The sequence below is a fragment of the Podarcis raffonei genome, chromosome 9 (genome assembly GCF_027172205.1).
Source record: "Podarcis raffonei isolate rPodRaf1 chromosome 9, rPodRaf1.pri, whole genome shotgun sequence".
Classification (NCBI taxonomy): Eukaryota; Metazoa; Chordata; class Lepidosauria; order Squamata; family Lacertidae; genus Podarcis; species Podarcis raffonei.
Window position 1 is genome coordinate 77248194 of NC_070610.1, and position 17968 is coordinate 77266161.

At 48.9% G+C, this 17968-nt stretch overlaps 1 protein-coding gene across 2 annotated transcripts in view; it reads right to left on the reverse strand.

Moving 5' to 3' along the window:
• Positions 1–17968, reverse strand: part of LOC128420543 (transcription factor COE1-like) — a 97194-nt gene that overhangs the window by 6139 nt on the left and 73087 nt on the right. For both annotated transcript variants that reach the window (XM_053402136.1, XM_053402137.1), the window contains exons 12-16: positions 16941–17029; positions 6706–6771; positions 3563–3740; positions 1847–2032; positions 318–506 (exon numbers count right to left, since the gene is read on the reverse strand). In XM_053402136.1, the coding sequence (XP_053258111.1) occupies positions 318–506; positions 1847–2032; positions 3563–3740; positions 6706–6771; positions 16941–17029 (708 nt within the window). The remainder of the gene's footprint in view (positions 1–317; positions 507–1846; positions 2033–3562; positions 3741–6705; positions 6772–16940; positions 17030–17968) is intronic.

The following is a 17968-nucleotide window of genomic DNA, read 5'->3' on the forward strand; positions in this document are numbered from 1 at the left end:
GGCCCCTGGTCTGATCCAGCAGCTCCTGCTTACGTTCTCCCTTCGCTCGTGCCTCCTACCCGCTTCCCAAATCGCCTCCAGCGGGTTGGGGGGAAACCCAGAACAGATTCAGAGGGGAGGGAAGTCTGTTGCAGAAGTGCAAATCCTTGCGCTGAGGAGACGAGTGCGCAGGGCACATCGTTGCCACCGCCACACGGCAAAGTGTGGCCACCTCATCCTTCCTGCCACATCCCACCCGCTCCTTTCCCGCAGCCCCTGCCCCCGTGACTTGCGCCCGTTCGTGCCCCAGCTGCCACCGAAGGCAACGGACGGCTCACCCTGCAGAGTGTTCCCATTGGCACTGGTGCAGGTAGGGGGCGGAGAGGCTTGCGGCCGCACCACGGGGGCAAAGGCGCTTTTCTGCTTGACGGCGGAGATCATGTTGACGGGAGAGAAGGAGAAGACGCCTCCCGGGGTCGAGGAGCTGGCGATGGACGAGGCCCCCAGAGGTGGGCTGGAGGGCATGACTGGCGTGGAAAGAAGGACAGGGGTTAACCGGCAGCAGGAGTGAGCCAGGGTGAAGGGAGATGGACCCCCATCGGACTTTGTGTTTTTTATATGGTGAACCCGCGGCACTAAAATACAGCCGTACCTCAGTTTTCGAACAGAATGCGTTCCGGAAGTCCGTCCGACTCCCAAAACATTCGGGAACCAAGACGCGGATTCCAATTTGCTTCTGATTGTGCAGGCGCACCAGAAACAATAGCGGAAGCTGCATCCGACGTTCGGCTTCCAAAAACACATTCGGAAACTGGAACACTCACTTTTGAAACATTAGGAAACCAAGACGTGGCTTCCGGTTGGCTTCCGATTATGCAGGTGCACCAGAAACAATAGCGGAAGCCGCATTGGACGTTCAGCTTCCAACCCCCCCCCCCACGTTCAGAAATTGGAACACTCGCTTCCAGGTTTTGATCGTTCAGGAGCCGATACCTACGAGTGCCAATGCATTCGACAACCAAAGTACGACTGTACATATTCAAAATAGGAACATAAAACAAACCATAACCCCCCCAGCACATTATCATTACTATTTATTAAGTTTGCAGGGGGTTGGCCTAAATGATCCTCTTGGTCCCTTCCAATTCTACAGTTCTATGATTCTACGAACCAACGCGCAGAAACTGAAACATAGCTACCGTTCAAAATTCGGCACTTCTCCGAATTTTGCAATTCAGTTCTCCAATGAAGCTGAGGGGAAATGTGTGTATCACAGGGCAGTGTGACCAAGAAAAGCATATATTAGCAAAAACAACGTGCCAAAAAGCATTATATTGGAGGAAATTCCATGCAAAAATGTGTATATTGCATGCAAAAATGTGAACATTTGGTGAATTTTTTATTCACCAAATAAATAACCCTCAGAGCACTTTACGAAAAAAGAATAAGCAATAAAAGTATTATTAAGAAAGAGCCATTAAAATGTTCCAGAAATTAAAGTCAGCAATAAACTAGAAACAAACCACCCTTCTAGATTTCTGGGTAGGCTTGTCTAAACAAAAACGTTTTTAGCTGATGCTGGGAAGAGTACAGTGATACCAAATTGACACTGAAAGTCTGATGAATTTTCACAAATTGCTGCAAAATGTGGAGAACTAGATTCAGGATTGGTAAAGTGAGAAACTGAGAAATCAGAGACAGGGATTCGTCTATCCTCGGACCTCACCCAGGAGTTCCCAGGTTCAGCTTCCCCTACCATGAGGACTAGTCCCTTAGCCTTCTTAAAACGGAGCTGCGATTCTCAGGGAAGGGAAGCTCTGCCCAGGCACCCTCGACCCGCCCTTCCACAAAGGCGGCAGACACTTACTGGCGTAGGGGGAGTTGGCCGTGGAGCCGTTGAGGAAGCTGGGGGACCCCGGGACCCCCAGGCTGGTCATGGCAGTCCCTGCATAGCCGTTCATGCTGGACGTGATGGTGTTGTAGTTGCTCTGCTGCGGGGTGGAGCTGGGGACATAGCCTCGCGGCGAGACACTGCTCGTGTTGCGTGTGTACCCTGGAAGGTAGGGCAGGAAGTTATATAGTTGCTCAGTTTACTAAGTATCTTAAGATGTCTTGCCTGCCTTCCTTCCTTCCTTCCTTCCTTCCTTCCTTCCTTCCTTCCTTCCTTCCTTCCTTCCTATCTAACTTTCTCTCCTCTCTCTCTTTTTCTCCCTTCCTCTCCTTCCTCCCTCTCCTTCCTTCCTTCTCTCTTTCTCTCCTCTCTCCCCCTCCATTCCTTCCTATCTATCTTTCTCTCCCCCCTCTCTCTTTCTCTCCCTTCCTCTCCTTCCTTCCTTCCTTCCTTTTCTCCTCTTTCTTTCTTTCTTTCCTTCCTTCCTTCCTTCCTTCCTTCCTTCCTTCCTTCCTTCCCTCCCTCCCTCCCTCCCTCCCTCCCTCCCTCCCTCTTTTCCTCTCCTCTCTCTTTTTCTCCCTTCCTCTTTCTCCTTCCTTCCTTCTATCTTTCTCTCCTCTCTCTCCCTTCATTCCTTCCTATCTATCTTTCTCTCCCTTCCACTCCTTCCTTCCTTCCTTCCTTTTCTCTCCCCCTCTTTCTTTCTTTCTTTCCTTCCTTCCTTCCTTCCTTCCTTCCTTCCTTCTTTCTCACCTCTCTCTCTTTTTTCCCCTTCCTCTCCTTCCTTCCTTCCTTCCTTCCTTCCTTCCTTCCATCTTTCTCTCCCCCTCTCTCTTTCTCTCCCTTCCACTCCTTCCTTCCTTCCTTCCTTCCTTCCTTCCTTCCTTCCTTTTCTCTCCCCCTCTTTCTTTCTTTCTTTCCTTCCTTCCTTCCTTCCTTCTTTCTCACTCTCTCTTTTTCCCCCTTCCTCTCCTTCCTCCCTCTCCTTCCTTCCTTCCTTCCTTCCTTCCTTCCTTCCGTCCTTCCTTCCTTCCTTGACTCACAATGTTAGATTCAGGTATACAACAATGAAACCAACACAGCTTGGAGGGGGCATCTGACAGGGATTCCTGCATAGCAGGGGGTTGGACGAGATGAACTCTACAAATCTGTTTTTTTTTTTTTTTTTGCAACAAGTTCCATAAAATAAGAAACATACCACCACTATAAAGAGATGAAATAATCAGGAACGATTATTAGAATAAGGCAGTTAGATATAGATATAGATAATGATCCCATCACACCCCATCAAAAGCCTGGGAGTGCCATAACCTGGTACTGAAGAGGTGATAATGGCAGCCTTGCTAGGGTGACTGCGGGTGGTAGCCACTAATATAATAACTACTACTACTACTACTACCTGGAAGTGGCAGGGATTGAACCTGGGACCTTCTGCTTGCAAAACAGACAATCATCATCATCATCATTATCATCATTTTTTATTTGTACCCTGCCCATCTGACTGGGTTGCCCCGGCCACTCCGTGTGGCTGCCAGCATGTCTAAAAACATAGTAAAACATGCAAAGGCCACCCCCTTGTTGCCACCCTCTCTGAGACATATCTTGTGGAAGGTCCTCAAAGGACGGCCTCTGATGCTGGCTCCCAGGATTGGTCACGTGAGACCGCAGGGAAGACGCCCAGCCGCTGCCTACCTTGCTCTGAGCCCTGGGTGGATTCGCTGATGTTGACGGCCAGCTGGCTCCCAAAGGAGTTGACATTCATCATGCCCGAGTGGGAATGGTTCCCGGTCAGCGAGGTCAACTGGTTGGGGTTGCGCGGGACGCTGTACAAAGCCTCGGCGATGTCCGCTGCTCGCTTCAGAATTATGTCCTGGGAGAGAGGGGAGAGAACGCAGACATCCGCAATCAGACCGATGGAATAATTCCATTAATAAATATTGCAAATAAGTCCATGTATGAACATCATCACTGTCATGGTTTCAGTTTCACTTGGTTTGAACGCTGCAGCCCATTGGGAGCAGGTACGGCAGAAGGCTGGGAGCCCAACAGTAGGTGGCGCCAGAGGCAACTGATTTTCAGAGAATCATAGAGTTGGAAGGTACCCCAAGGGTCATCTAGTCCAACCCCCTACTTAAAAACCTCCAAGGAAAGAGAGTCCACTACCTCCTGTGGGATACCTTTCCACTGTCTATCAGCTCTAACTGTCAGAAAGCTCTTCCTGATGTCTAGTTGAAATCTTATTTCTTGTCATGGAATGCATTGGTTTGGCACCTGCCCTCTGGAGCAGAAGAAAAAAGCTTGTTCCATCTTTCCTGGGACAGCCCTTAAGATCTATGAAGCCCCCACATCACATCCCAGTCCCTTCTTCTCCAGGCTAAACATCCCCAACTCCCTCAAGCCTTCTTCCTAAGGCTTGGTTTCCAGACCAATGACCATCTTGGTCGCCCTCCTCTGCAGACCTGCAAGCTAGTCAATGTCCTCTTTAAGCTGTGCTGCCCAGAACTGGACACAGGACTTGAGGTGGGGTCTGACCAAGGCAGAATGACCCCAAGGATCAACCCCCTGCAGTGCAGGAATCACAGCTGAAGAATCCCTGGCAGATGGCCATCCAACCTCTGCTGAAAAAGGGAAGGAGAGAGGGGGGTTCAGCATCCTTCAGGATCGGCTCCACTTCTTCTTTGTTCCTGCTCCAAGGGTAACATGTAGCCCGGCCCAGGTTTCCCCTGGGAGAGCAGGCTGAGAGCTGAGGCCCGCCATTTTGTTTGTGAGCTGGGGAAGATTTATGCCCTGGGAAGGGAAAAGCGACGAGGGACTTGGAGGAGGAAAACAAGGCCCCATTGCAGAATCGAACGCCTCCCAGCCGATGGCCTGACCCCACGCCTCCACGAGCCCAAAGCAATATCCGTGCAGGTGGTGCTAACCGCTGCTGAGCCATGAAAGCACCGGCTGGGCCCAGTTACGGGGGTGCGGGAAGGATGGGGCCGCCTTGAGCCCGTGACTTAACGGCCCTGGAATTCCTAATGACGAACAGATGTGGGGCTGGAGAGCCAGGCCCTCGTATGGGGCCCAGCTAGCTGGATGCAAGGTTGGGTGTGTGTATGTGTGGGAGAGAGGTAGCAAACAAAGTCCGGGACATGGAAGCAATTACTGGCAGTGGGACCGAGAGAGGGACGTAAAAACGGGCCGGATGACCGGGGTCCCTGGAACGCCGCTCTGAAAAAACATCCCCCGCCAAATCCACCGACCTGCGCAAGATACAAACATGAGCTGCTCCTTCTGCACCATCAACAATATTTTGATTGCTCTCCCACCCTGCACCACAGGTCCCAGGGCGAGTTACGGCAATTAGAGAGAAAAATACAGATGTTAAAAAGAAAATGGTTTCCAGCAGCGACAAGGAGAGGGGTAGGGTCCCGGAAACACATCTCTCAAGTATCGCAAGGAAGGAAACTACCACCGCAAAGGTGGTAGACACACCTGGGAGGGGAGGGGCATGCGTGGACCTCACTGGTGGCCGAGGGCTTGGCCAGGGACCCCCATGTGGAACGGGATTGAGATGCGCAAGTCGTAAAGGGTCCGCATTTATATGTAGCACTTTTGGGTGCCTCGAGGGCTTACAGAATCGTAATCGTAGAGTCATGGATGCTTTTTCCTGCATTGCATGGGGTTGGACTAGATGCCCTTTGGGGTCCCCTCCAGTTCTAGAGTTCTATGGTTCTGTGAGTTGGACCCCGAACGTCATCTAGTCCAACCCCACGCACTGCAGGAATCGTGCCTGATTTTTTATTCCCCTTCCTTCCCTTCCGAAGATTATTGTGTGTTGCGCACAAGACACATCATATAGGGACTTCCAGTGAGGAAAAATGGCGGGCACCAGGGCAGCGGGCAGCAAGCAGCGGGCAGCGAGTAGCTCCTGAAGCCAGCCAGAGCCAGCTGCACTACCAGGCTGGCTCTGGGCTGCTGAGACTGCCACTGCCATGTTTCCCGGGGACAGATTTGCAAATCTGGTCATGCTACACTAGACTTCTGTGGATGCAGCCTAGAATAGCATTAGCTTTTTTTGCTGCTGCATCACACCGTTGGCTCGTGTTCAGCTTGTGGTCCACTAAGACCCCCTGATCCTACGGGCAAGCCAAGTGTTCCCCATTTTATATTGGTGCAGTTGGTCCTTCCTGCCTAAGTACAGAAAGAGTTGGTGCTTTAGTTGAGATTCCTGCATTGCAGGGGGTTGGACTAGATGACCCTCAGGACCCCTTCCAATTCTACCTTTCTTTGATTCCACGACTAAGCTCAATGGACCATTGGCTTGATTCCGCGTAAGGCTGCCATTGAAGAAGTCCCACAATGTGCCAGAGTGACGATATGCTGGGCACCCTGGGGCATTGTGGGAAAATGTATGACCAAGCTGCTTCTGGCGAACCAGAGCAGCGCACGGAAACGCCGTTTACCTTCCCACCGGAGCGATACCTATTTATCTACTTGCACTTTGATGTGTTTTCAAACTGCTAGGTTGGCAGGAGCTGGGACCGAGCAACGGGAGCGCACCCCGTTGCGGGGATTCGAACTGCCAACCTTCTGATCAGCAAGCCCTAAGCTCTGTGGTTTAACCCACAGCGCCACCCGCGTCCCTTAGAGACGTCAAAAAAGCATTTCAGGAAAATGCGTTGTAAACTTTATAATAGGAAATCACGTTGGCGAAAGATGGGACTCCACAGCGCCATCTGGTGTTCCCATGTTACAACACATATAAAATGCTTTTTCTTTACTAAGGAGTCCTGTGTTGCACAGCTGCTTCTGACAAGTCTGGCTTCATCTGACTCTGAGAGGAGGCCTACCTGGTTGTTGTGCGGCATCCCATATAACGCTTCCACCAGGTCAGCCGCTCTCTTGAGTAGCACTTCCTGTGGGGAGGGAAACAAAGGAGAGGCTGACTGCAGTCCCTCTTGGAAGGCAAACCTTAATGCAATCACCCTGCAAGAGTTATACTTTTCGATGATGAATATTCGTTCGTTCATTATTATTATCATTTCAAGCAAATGTGCTAGTTAGAATCAACCTGATACAGGTGTACGTACACATAAAACATGGGCCTTGCCTAATGCCCAACAATGCCAGCCTCTGGCATTTGCACTATCAGTGCCAAAAAACTGACAGCATTGGGAAGGCATTTATTATTATTTTTGGCGTTGCTGAAAACGTTTGTGAGCTCTGAGGGATCATAATTTGGGAGCTGGTTAAAAGCAAAGCCTCACATGAGAAAACACAAAAGATTGCAAAAATGAATAAAACTAAATCAAATGTATATTGGAAATGTAAAGAGAGAGAAGGTACATTTTATCATATGTGGTGGGCATGTTTTAAGGTAAAAGACTTCTGGGGAATGATTTATAATGAATTGAAGAAAATGTTTTAAAATACATTTCTTAAGAAACCAGAAGCCTTTCTATAAGGTTTAATAGGTGAAGAACTACCAAGAGAAGACAAAAGACTTTTTATGTATGCAACGGCGGCGGCCCAAAAATGGAAAGAAGAAGAATTACCAATGAAGGAAGAATGGCAGACGAAATTGATGGAATATGTGGAAATGGTGAAATTGACGGGGAAAATCAGAAACCAAGAGGATCAAGTATTTGTTAGACTTGAGTAAATTCGTAGTTTACTTAAAAAACCACTGTAAACAGTAAAAATCATTGGTAGCGTTGTAATGACATTTGTAATGTGAAATTGATTGTGACAACTGGGGATAAACAACAGTTGGATAAAGTAAAAGATGCAGAAAACGTAAACTTTTAATATAAGAACCCACGGGAGGGAGGGGAGGAAGTCTGAAGGTTCAGAGAACCTTGTAATTTAATGTTTGAATTGGTTAGAGATAAAGTGTATACATTTTGAATTATGGTGCTGGAGGAGACTCTTGAGAGTCCCATGGACTGCAAGAAGATCAAACCTCTCCATTCTGAAGGAAATCAGCCCTGAGTGCTCACTGGAAGGACAGATTGTGAAGCTGAGGCTCCAAGACTTTGGCCACCTCATGAGAAGAGAAGACTCCCTGGAAAAGACCCTGATGTTGGGAAAGATGGAGGGCACAAGGAGAAGGGGACGGAAGACGAGATGGTTGGACAGTGTTCTCGAAGCTACCAAAATGAGTTTGACCAAACTGCGGGAGGCAGTGGAAGACACGAGGGCCTGGCGTGCTCTGGTCCATGGGGTCACGAAGAGTTTGACACGACTAACTGACTAAACAACAACAAGGTGTATAAAAATGTGAAAATCTACATAATTAAAAAATGTTAAAAGAAGAGAAAACACATTTAGCCCTTGCACTGGCCCTGCCTCCCTGTGCCTCTTTGAACATTGCAACCACATAATGCTCTTCTCGAGTGACCTGTGGCTGGGATCACAGGGCATTTCATGTCTCCGTGGATTTCCACTAGAAGGCGACAACCATCCACACAATCACCTGTATCTTCTGCAGGCAAACACACACAACACACACACACACACACACACACACACACACACACACACACATCAAGCTAGCAACTTATTTCTTGGTGGCTCCTTAAACATTCCCCGCACGACAGCTCTGAGCAGACCAGCTGCATGCAAAAATGTATTTGCATATCCCATTGCAGGGATCACCAGCTTTTGGGATCTTGTGGGCATAACTGGAATTCTGACACAGAGCTGTGGACACTCAGGCCTGTCTCAGTCGCTTCTCCTGCAGCCACTCTGGGTCACACCAGACACATAGAGAAAACACATGCACATACCCACACAAACTCTTTGCATTTCTACAGAGTAAAAGCCGTCTCTTTTAGGATTAGCATGATTTGACATGGGGGCGGGGGGAGAGGGGAACCCCAACCACTAACAAATAAAAAGTTTACTTTGGGAGACTGTGCAGGTAAAAAAAAAAAAGGATTACAGATCTGGTGCTTGCCAGCACGACAAGCAGATTTTTCTTCTTTGGGCAAATAATTCCTGCACTGCAGTGGGTTGGACTGTTAGAATTCCTGCTCTGTGATTGCAGTCATGGGATTTTTGTCTATGACATGACGGTATATGTTTTGACTCCACAGAGTGGGAAGTGACGGAGACAGGATGTTTGTGTTCCTGTGTTCTGTGAAGTGGGACTATTGTCCTTTGTTCTTTTTATCTTTGCTGTCTGATGCTAGAGAGAGTGGGAGCCATGTTGCAGTGCGCCATGTGTGTTTATATGTAAATAAAGTAGATTAACCAAAATGCTGAGTTGCTGAGGTCTGTCACGCAACTGTGAAGACTCTGCGGATCCCTAAGTGTGCCGATGTCTGTTGGCATCGGTCACTGTGATGTTCGAGCTGAAGAAAGCTAATGAAGCTCCCGAACAATTGACCAGGAGGGAGAGAACATGCCAGTTGGGCATGTGTCTCTGCCAGGGTCCTACTCGAGTGTAGGAAGACCACTGGGCTCCTTTCCAATGTTACAATTCTCTGATGATTCAAGACATTGCTCCTTGTTAATCTCTCTCTCTCTCTCTCTCTCTCTCTCTCTCTCTCTTTCTTGGATGACAACAAAACTGGCAACAAATCACAGAATGCATCTCTGGACAGAGAGATGACCTATGGTTTCATGGTGGTTTTGAATAGATCCCTTGAAAACTTTAAGAGTCTACCTTGGGTTAAGCAACTGCTGCTGAACCTCTTTCAAAGCAGCTTCTAATGTGTGACATATATGGCCATGTCTCTGATGAAAGCAAGGCCGACAGAACCTGCCGTCTTCATATTTTTTGGTCCTGCAAACTCTCCTTCTTATAACTTTGCAGTACGATTGCATCTTAGGCATGAGTTCTGTTCCGAGTCTTCCACATATATGCAAAAATGCATATACTTGAACCATCACCCCCCCGTGCGAAAATCCTTACCCTCCCAGAGCTGGTGTGCTGAGCACGACTTGCCTGGCAAACAAGGCCGAGAGCTTAAAAGCTTTCTAGACCGGCTCAGTGTGCTGCCTTCGGGATGCTCTCGCAAGATCTTGTGGGTCTGTTCGAGTTCCCACGATATCTCCCAGGCTTCCAGAACTGGTGTGCCCAGAGGACCTTGCCCAGCAGAGCAAGCCAGAGAGCTTAAAAGCTCTTTTTGAGCTGAGAAAACTTTGCATGCATTTAATTTGCACAATTTCAACCGGCCAGCCTTACACAACGCAAGGCTGAGATTGCACAAAGTAAAGGGCCATAAGATGTGGCCGTACTGTATTACCCAAAGCTCTCAAGGCGATGTACGCATCTAACCAATAAATATTTAACTATTTTAAGCTAGGGGTGGCTATCCCCGTTTGTGTTGCTTACCAACTCCCTCCCTTTACAGTCCTCCCACTTCCTCTGACAGCTCTTTCAAACTTGGGGTTCCCGTCCCCTGCCCTGCGCTTGCAAACCCAAGACTGTGAGAAGGCACTACAAATCCTTCAGTGGGGGACTGCGTGATGCTAGCCTTATGCTTCTATGTCTATAGGAAGAAATACAACCATGATAGCTGTAGGCTCTATGCCTTGTACACCACCCAGCAAGCTTCCCAGATTTCCAAAATTGCCATGTTGGTCACGCACTTTTTAGACCTGCATCATTTCACGACACAGTAAAACTCAGTTTTGCTAGCAAAGCAGAGGTTAAACTACCCCCTTTCTAGTCCCAGAATGAGTGCAAGGAGTGTTCGTGCGACACCTCTGCAGGCTGCAGCCAACAGTGGCGTAGCGTGGGTTGTCAGCACCCGGGGCAAGGCAAGTAATTTGCGCCCCCTAACCCGTGGATTTTAGCAGGGGGCAGAGAGCTGCGAGTGCGAGTGCGCCCCCCCAGATGTTGCGCTCGGTGCGGCCGGCCCCCCCTGCACCCCCCACACTACGCCACTGGCAGCCAACACACTAACGTGTCGTGACACACAGTTTGGAAAGCTCCTTGTGGAACAGCAGCACAAAAATATTTAATTGCAGTATTTAATTGGTTGCAGTCCTAAGAATCTGGAGGGAAGCGGCTGTCTTTTTGAGCCTCTGATTTCAGTTGCGTCTCAGGGAGAGGTCCTTGCTGTGCTCTTTAACCTGCCCCCTGGCCTTCCTCTCCCCTCCCAGCCCCCCCCCAGCCCACTACCAATGATGACGGCTCTAGACTGTACATCAGGATCTCAAGGCTATTGGATTGCTGTCAAGCTAAGTGCCAGCAATCAGAAGTTCTTGCTCTTCTGTCTTCTGCAATATCTCCCCGATCAATACGGTAATGGAGCGGAGGGGGGGAGGCTTGGGGCTGGCGGGGGGGGATGGGGGGAGAGACTGCAGGCCGCTTTGCACACATTTAGCTCCCGTTAAGGGGATATAAAACACCCAGTTATTTCTGGACCAAATCAGCAAAGGGGGGCCAGGAGGACGACAGCAGATAGGTGGCCCCTCAAAGTCATGCAGCCCCCCCAAGCCAAAAATACTTCTGCAATCTGGGGGAATGACAGAATGTTAAAAATGTGGGGATGATCAACATGAGACCTTTTACCAGCTGAATCCATGAACAGGGCTCAACTGAGACCAGATCAGCTGGATAGCTCAGTTGACTAGACTGTGGTGCTGATAACACCAAGGTTGTAAGTTCGATCCCTGTATGGGACAGCTACATATTCCTGCATTGAAGGGGGTTGGACTAGATGATCCTCAGGTTCCCTTCCCATTCTATGATTCTATAATTCTGGAGGGCTGGATTTGGCTCTGGGCCTGAGCTTCTTCATGCCTGACATAAACACACAAACATACACATCACTACTGACACACTGTCAACTCTGGTCAGATAGGTGTTGCAGGATTTTTATTTTAACAACCTGTCAGACCTGTTTGGCCAGCCTGCCTCTTCCAACTAATAATAATAATAATAGTAGTAGTAGTAGTAATAATAATAATTTTGTTATTTATATGCTGCCCATCTGACTGGGTTTCCCCAGCCACTCTGGGTGGCTCCCAACAAAATAGTAAAGGCATAATAAAAGATTTGACCATTAAAAACTTCCCTACACAGGGCTGCCTTCAGATGTCTTCTAAAAGATATATAATTATTCATTTCCTTGACATCTGGTGGGAGGGCGTTCCACAGGGCGGGTGCCACCACCGAGAAGGCCCTCTGCTTGGTTCCCTGTAAACTTACTTCTCGCAGGGAGGGAATCGCCAGAAGACCTTCGGAGCTGGACCTCAGTGTCTGGGGTGAACGATGTGGGTGGAGACACTCCTTCAGGTATACTGGGCTGAGGCCATTTTGGGCTTTAAAAGTCAGCAACAATACTCTGAATGGTGCTCAGAAACATACTGGGAGCCAGTGTAGACCTTTAGGACTGGTGTTATATGGTCTCGGCGGCCACTCCCAGTCTCCAGTTTGGCACCTACATTCTAGGTTAGTTGTAGTTCGTTTCTGATTCATTTTGAAAGGTAGCCACAGGTAGAGCCCATTGAATTCTCTAAAAACGCTGCTGTGTCCTCTTCCAGCCTGCATTCCTGCAGCCAGGACACAGTTAAGCTTGCACACACGCACAGACACACACACACACACACACACAATTAGCATGTATACCTGTTGTCAGTTCTGCATGATGCATGGGGCGAAGGGCAGGGTGGGGGGCCGCGATGGTGAGAAAGGAGGAAGGGTCTGTTTCATCATAGCCCGTATACGACAGGTAGCTTAACTATGATGAATGGCTGGGCCAGACTAGCCACTGCCTTGAAGTCTTTGCGAAGGGAGAGAGAAATCAGTGGATACAGAGATTCACTGTCACAACTAATAAACCTCTCCCGGGGGGCGAGGGTCCTCTGTTAAGGCTCACGCCGGCATCTAGGGAACCTCTCTGCAAGGCCCTGCGTGCTTCAGCGACCCGTCCAAACCTACCAGAGACGGGAGGGCTGTCAACTTTTTAAGCCGCCTGCTGCATCTCTGCAGGTGGAGGTATTTAAAGAAAGCCTCTCCTGCTAATTTCTGCAGTTCGAGCTGTGCTTAAAAGCATAGGAACAGGCCAGGATGCTTTTGCCCCTTTGGGGAGGAATTTCCCTGATGGAGGCCAGGAATTCCTGGGTTTAACAGCTATCAGCGGCTGCGTGCCATGGTGCCCACGTTATGCTCCTTCCCAGCCTGACGTGGAGATGTTGGGCACCGAACGTGGGACCCATTGCATAAAAAGAAAGTGCGTAACCCCCAAACTGCAGCATAAGAACATAAGAAGAGGTTTTCTGGATCACACAGAGTGACCCACTTACTCCAGCATCCTCTTTTCCCAGGGGCCAACCAGATGCTTGTGTGGAACCTGCAAGTAGGATTTGAACACAAGATCCCTCTCCTGTGCTTTCCAGCAATTGGCATTCAGAAGCATCACTGCCTCTGGATGAAGTGAATATTGCTTTTATATAGCAGACAGGTGAAAAATCGGAAGTTCTTTACTTTCTGAATCTTAGTTTTCTCACTTTCTCTTTTAACCTCCTCCTCCTCTCTTTTTCTCTTTTTTTGTGTTTTTATTGTAACTAGATAAAAGTCTTGGTTTGGTTAAAAAAGAAGGAAAGATATTAAGCTTTGTATTTCATTGCCTCCAACTGTGGAGGCAGAGTATAGCCATTGTGGCTACTAGCTTTTGAAAGCCTCTTCCACGAATTTGTCCAATTTGTAAAGCGATCCTAGTTGGAGGTCATTTCTACCACCTGAGGCAGGGAGTTCCACAGTTTATTTATGACTATTATTATTTTAGGGGACGCGGGTGGCGCTGTGGTCTAAACAACTGATCCTAGGACTTGCCGATCAGAAGGTTGGTGGTTCGAATCCCCGTGATGGGGTGAGCTCCTGTTGCTCGGTCCCTGCTTCTGCCAGGGACCAAAGCACGTCAGTTCCAAAGCACGTCAAAGTGCAAGTAGATAAATAGGTACCACTCCGGCGGGAAGGTAAACGGCGTTTCCGTACACTGCTCTGGTTCACCAAAAGCGGCTTAGTCATGCTGGCCACATGACCCGGAAAAACTGTCTGTGGACAAACGTCGGCTCGCTTGGCCAGTAAAGCGAGATGAGTGCCACAACCCCAGAGTCGTTTGTGACTGGACTTAACTGTCAGGGGTCCTTTACCTTTTTATTCTTATTATTTTATTACATTTCTATACTGCCATTCATTTGAGGATCCTAGGGCGGCTTACAATATAAAATTGTAACTTTGTGCCGTGTGAATATTCCGTAGTCTCGCTTCCCCTTTACCTATTGATGGGCCTGAGGATCACTTTCTGGACAAGCAAAAGAAGCAATTTATTTGCACTCCACCCCATAATTAACTTATGGGATTCCTTACCATGAAATGTGCTTAATCGCAATGAACATCGGGCTGACACCTGCAGAGTTGGCATTAAGGCACCTGCTTAAAACTCACCTGATGGGTGATCTAGCCATACCTGATATCTTAATCTGATCTACTGATTCGCAATGCATTTTTTTGTTTTACGAACATAATTTTACAGCTGATTTTGTTCTCTCTAACATATAGGTCTCTGAATGAAACAACTAGGGCAGACTTCGCACAGCTGGTGCTGGCTCAGATGTTTTGGACTACAGCAGTGCTGCCTGAGGCTGATGGGCATTGTAGTCTAAAAAATATCAGGAGGGCACCAGGTTAGCAAAGGTTGAGCACGCAGTCACTATCACTTGCATAGTTTAGAGTATAGGTGAGTAACAGGTGGCATAACGGAAGTGCACAAAATTATGCTTGGCATGGGCAGAGTGGATGGAGAAAAATAGTTCTTCCTCTCTCTTGTAATGTTAGGGCAAGAGAGGACCCATGTGCCTCTTTTTTCTCTCTTTTCTCTTTTTTGTCTTTCTTTTTTATTTTTTGGAAATTTCAATAAATATATTTTTTTTTTAAAAAAGAGAGAACCCTTGTGCCTATGGGACTGCCTTTCCCGGTATGCCCCACAGAGGACCTTAAGGTCCATAAATAGCAACACCCTAGAGATCCCAGGCCCTAAGGAAGTCAGATTAGCCTCAATCAGGGTCAGGGCCTTTTCAACACTGGCCCCGGCCTGGTGGAACGCTCTGTCTCATGAGACCAGGGCCCTGCAGGATCTGATTTCTTTCCGCAGGGCCTGTAAGACAGAGTTGTTCTGCCTGGCCTTTGGCTTGGAATCAACTTGATCCCCTTCCCCACTTTCCTTTCTCCTTTCTCCTTCTGTGATGGAACTCCTATTTGGGGACTTCCCTGGCTTTTTTCTGGCCCACGTAGGACCAGTCTGGATAGTTGGCCTTGGTGAAGACTTGACGTTTTCATCCACCAAAAGTTTTTGATTTGAGTTTCTACTGAAATGAGGCTGCATTTTAATGTTGTATTTTAATGTTGTTTTTAAGTTGTATTTTAATCACTTGTTTTTATACCTGGTGTTAACCGCCCTGAGCCTGGTCTTGGCTGGGGAGGGCGGGGTATAAATAAAATTTATTATTATTAAACTACGGAACTCCTTGCCACAGGAGTGACGGCTTTTAAAAAGGCCTGGACAAATTCATGGAGGAGGAGAGGACTATTGATGGCCAACAGCCAGGATAGCTACGCTTTTCCTCCACTTCTGAACACCAGTTGCTGGAAACCACAGGGGGAGAGAGTGCACTTGAATTCGAATCCAGCTTGTGGCATTCCCTGTGGTTGGCAACTGTGAGAAAAGGACGCCTTCTTATGTACTTACACGCCTGGCTTAGAAGCTCTCACAAACACCTCAATTCTTAAGAGGAGGATGTTGGCGAAGATGGAATACTGGTCCCAAACTGCAGAGCAACTGTGACATCCCCATACACAGAATCCAGTTCCCCAGCCTGCCAGGCCCACGGAAGCAGCGCTGCGCCATGCGCTCCGGCACCAAAGGGAGGCCTGCGTGCAGGAAAGCGGCCGCAGCAGCGATTGCCGCGTCCCTGTCAGCCCATGATGAATGGCTCCAATTTGGAGTCCGGTTCCCGCTGTCACTCTCCACCCGAAGGCCCTCCCTCTCGCCGCCAGCTGTTCTCTGCCCGGAGGCATTAGCTACGCTTTGGCGAGGACAGCCGGAGCGCGTGGAACAAAGGAGCAACCTGTCTCCGGCAGGCAAAAGACTAATCGAGGGGTCTGCGTGCCGGTTGTGTCGGGGAGGTGCGCGGGGCTCGCTGACGCACACTACTGATGCACTCCCAGTCTGATGATGTGGGTCTCTTACTGCTCCGGTGCCAGAAGGTGGGGAAATGCGTGGTCCCCAGAATCGGCTGGGCTGTAGGAAACCGAGACCCACCCGGCCCAGCGCTCTGCTTCCAAGAGAGGACAGGGAAGCAGAGCGTCAGGGAGCAGACCATCGCCCTATTCTCTGGTGACTGGGAGTGGCTGCCGGGACCATATAACACCGGTCCTCAGAGATCTACATTGGCTCCCAGTACGTTTCCGAGCACAATTCAAAGTGTTGGTGTGGACCTTTAAAGCCCTAAACGGCCTCGGTCCAGTATACCTGAAGGAGCGTCTCCACCCCCATCATTCTGCCCGGACACTGAGGTCCAGTGCTGAGGGCCTTCTAGCAGTTCCCTCACTGCGAGAAGCGAAGTTACAGGGAACCAGGCAGAGGGCCTTCTCGGTGGTGGCACCTGCCCTGTGGTACACTGTCCCACCAGATGTCAAGGAAATAAGTAGCTATCTTATCTTTAAAAGACATCTGAAGGCAGCCCTGTTTAGGGAAGTTTTTAATATTGAATGCTGTATTGTTTTTAACACTCGATTGGAAGCCGCCCAGAGTGGCTGGGGAAGCTCAGCCAGATGGGCGGAGTATAAATAATAAATTATTATTATATTATTTGTGTCGGGACCTGGTTCTTGGTGGCACACAGAGGCTCCCTTTTGGCTTAGAGCCCTTGGCAGACCTTCTCTCCAAGAACTCCCCTAGTCTCCGAACATTGTGGGTTGCGATTCGGCGCTTCTGCGCATGTGTGACCGCTGGAACCATTCTGGTACTTCCTGGTTTCAGTGGTCTGCAACCCGAAAAAACACAACCTGAAGCGGCTGTAACCCGAGGTATGACTATACACCCAAACGCCTTGTGAAAATCCCTACCTTGGGCAAACGTTCAGGGTCTCCGGGGTGTCGCGGGATCACCTTCTGCAAGCGCAGGAAGCCATAGTCGATGGTTGGCTCATTCAAGGCTGCAGGTGGAAAGAGTGAGCAGGTTAGAATCCAGTGAATTAGGGTCGTTGTTGAGAGACAGAGTGGCCAGAACTCTGTGGCTTCTTCCGTAAATTTGTGCATTTCTAAGCTGAACTTATAGGAACGCGGGTGGCGCTGTGGGTTAAACCACAGAGCCTTGGGCTTGCCGATCAGAAGGTCGGCAGTTCGAATCCCCGCAACGGGGTGAGCTCTTGTTGCTCGGTCCCTGCTCCTTCCCACCTAGCAGTTTGAAAGCACTTCAAAGTGTAAGTAGATAAATAGGTACCGCTTCGGCGGGAAGGTAAACAGCGTTTCCGTGCGCTGCTCTGGTTGGCCAGAAGCGGCTTAGTCATGCTGGCCACATGACCCAGAAGCTGTACGCCAGCTCCCTTGGCCAATAAAGCGAGATGAGCGCCGCAACCCCAGAGTCGGCCACGACTGGACCTAATGGCCAGGGTCCCTTTACCTTTTTAAGCTGAACTTTGGATACCAAACCCCATTCACAGAGGGCTTTCCTCTAGACACTGTTATCTCCAGACATATTCTAAATCTATTTTAAAGTCATCGCTTCCTTCTGTGGGAGGGAGTTCCGTATCTTAACTACACGCTAAGCAAAGGAATAGTTCTTTTGGTCTGTGCTGAACCTCCTGGCTTTCAGCCCCATATGATGTCCACCAAGAAGGGGAGAAAAACAACTCCCTATTCCCTTTCCCTCTCAAAAAATGTACTTCTTCCTATCTTTCATTTTATTTAAAGCATCTTCACCCTTTAACAGAAAAGAGAGGCTTCCTTGTAGTCTAAGTGACACCACACCACACAAAAGGAAAAGGAATGAGGTGGGAGGAGGAAAAATGGCAAACAGATGCTAGTTCTTAGTTATGCAGTTCCTGTAATGACCAGCTGGAACAGAAAGAATTGAAGGAGAGGAAGAGAGTTGA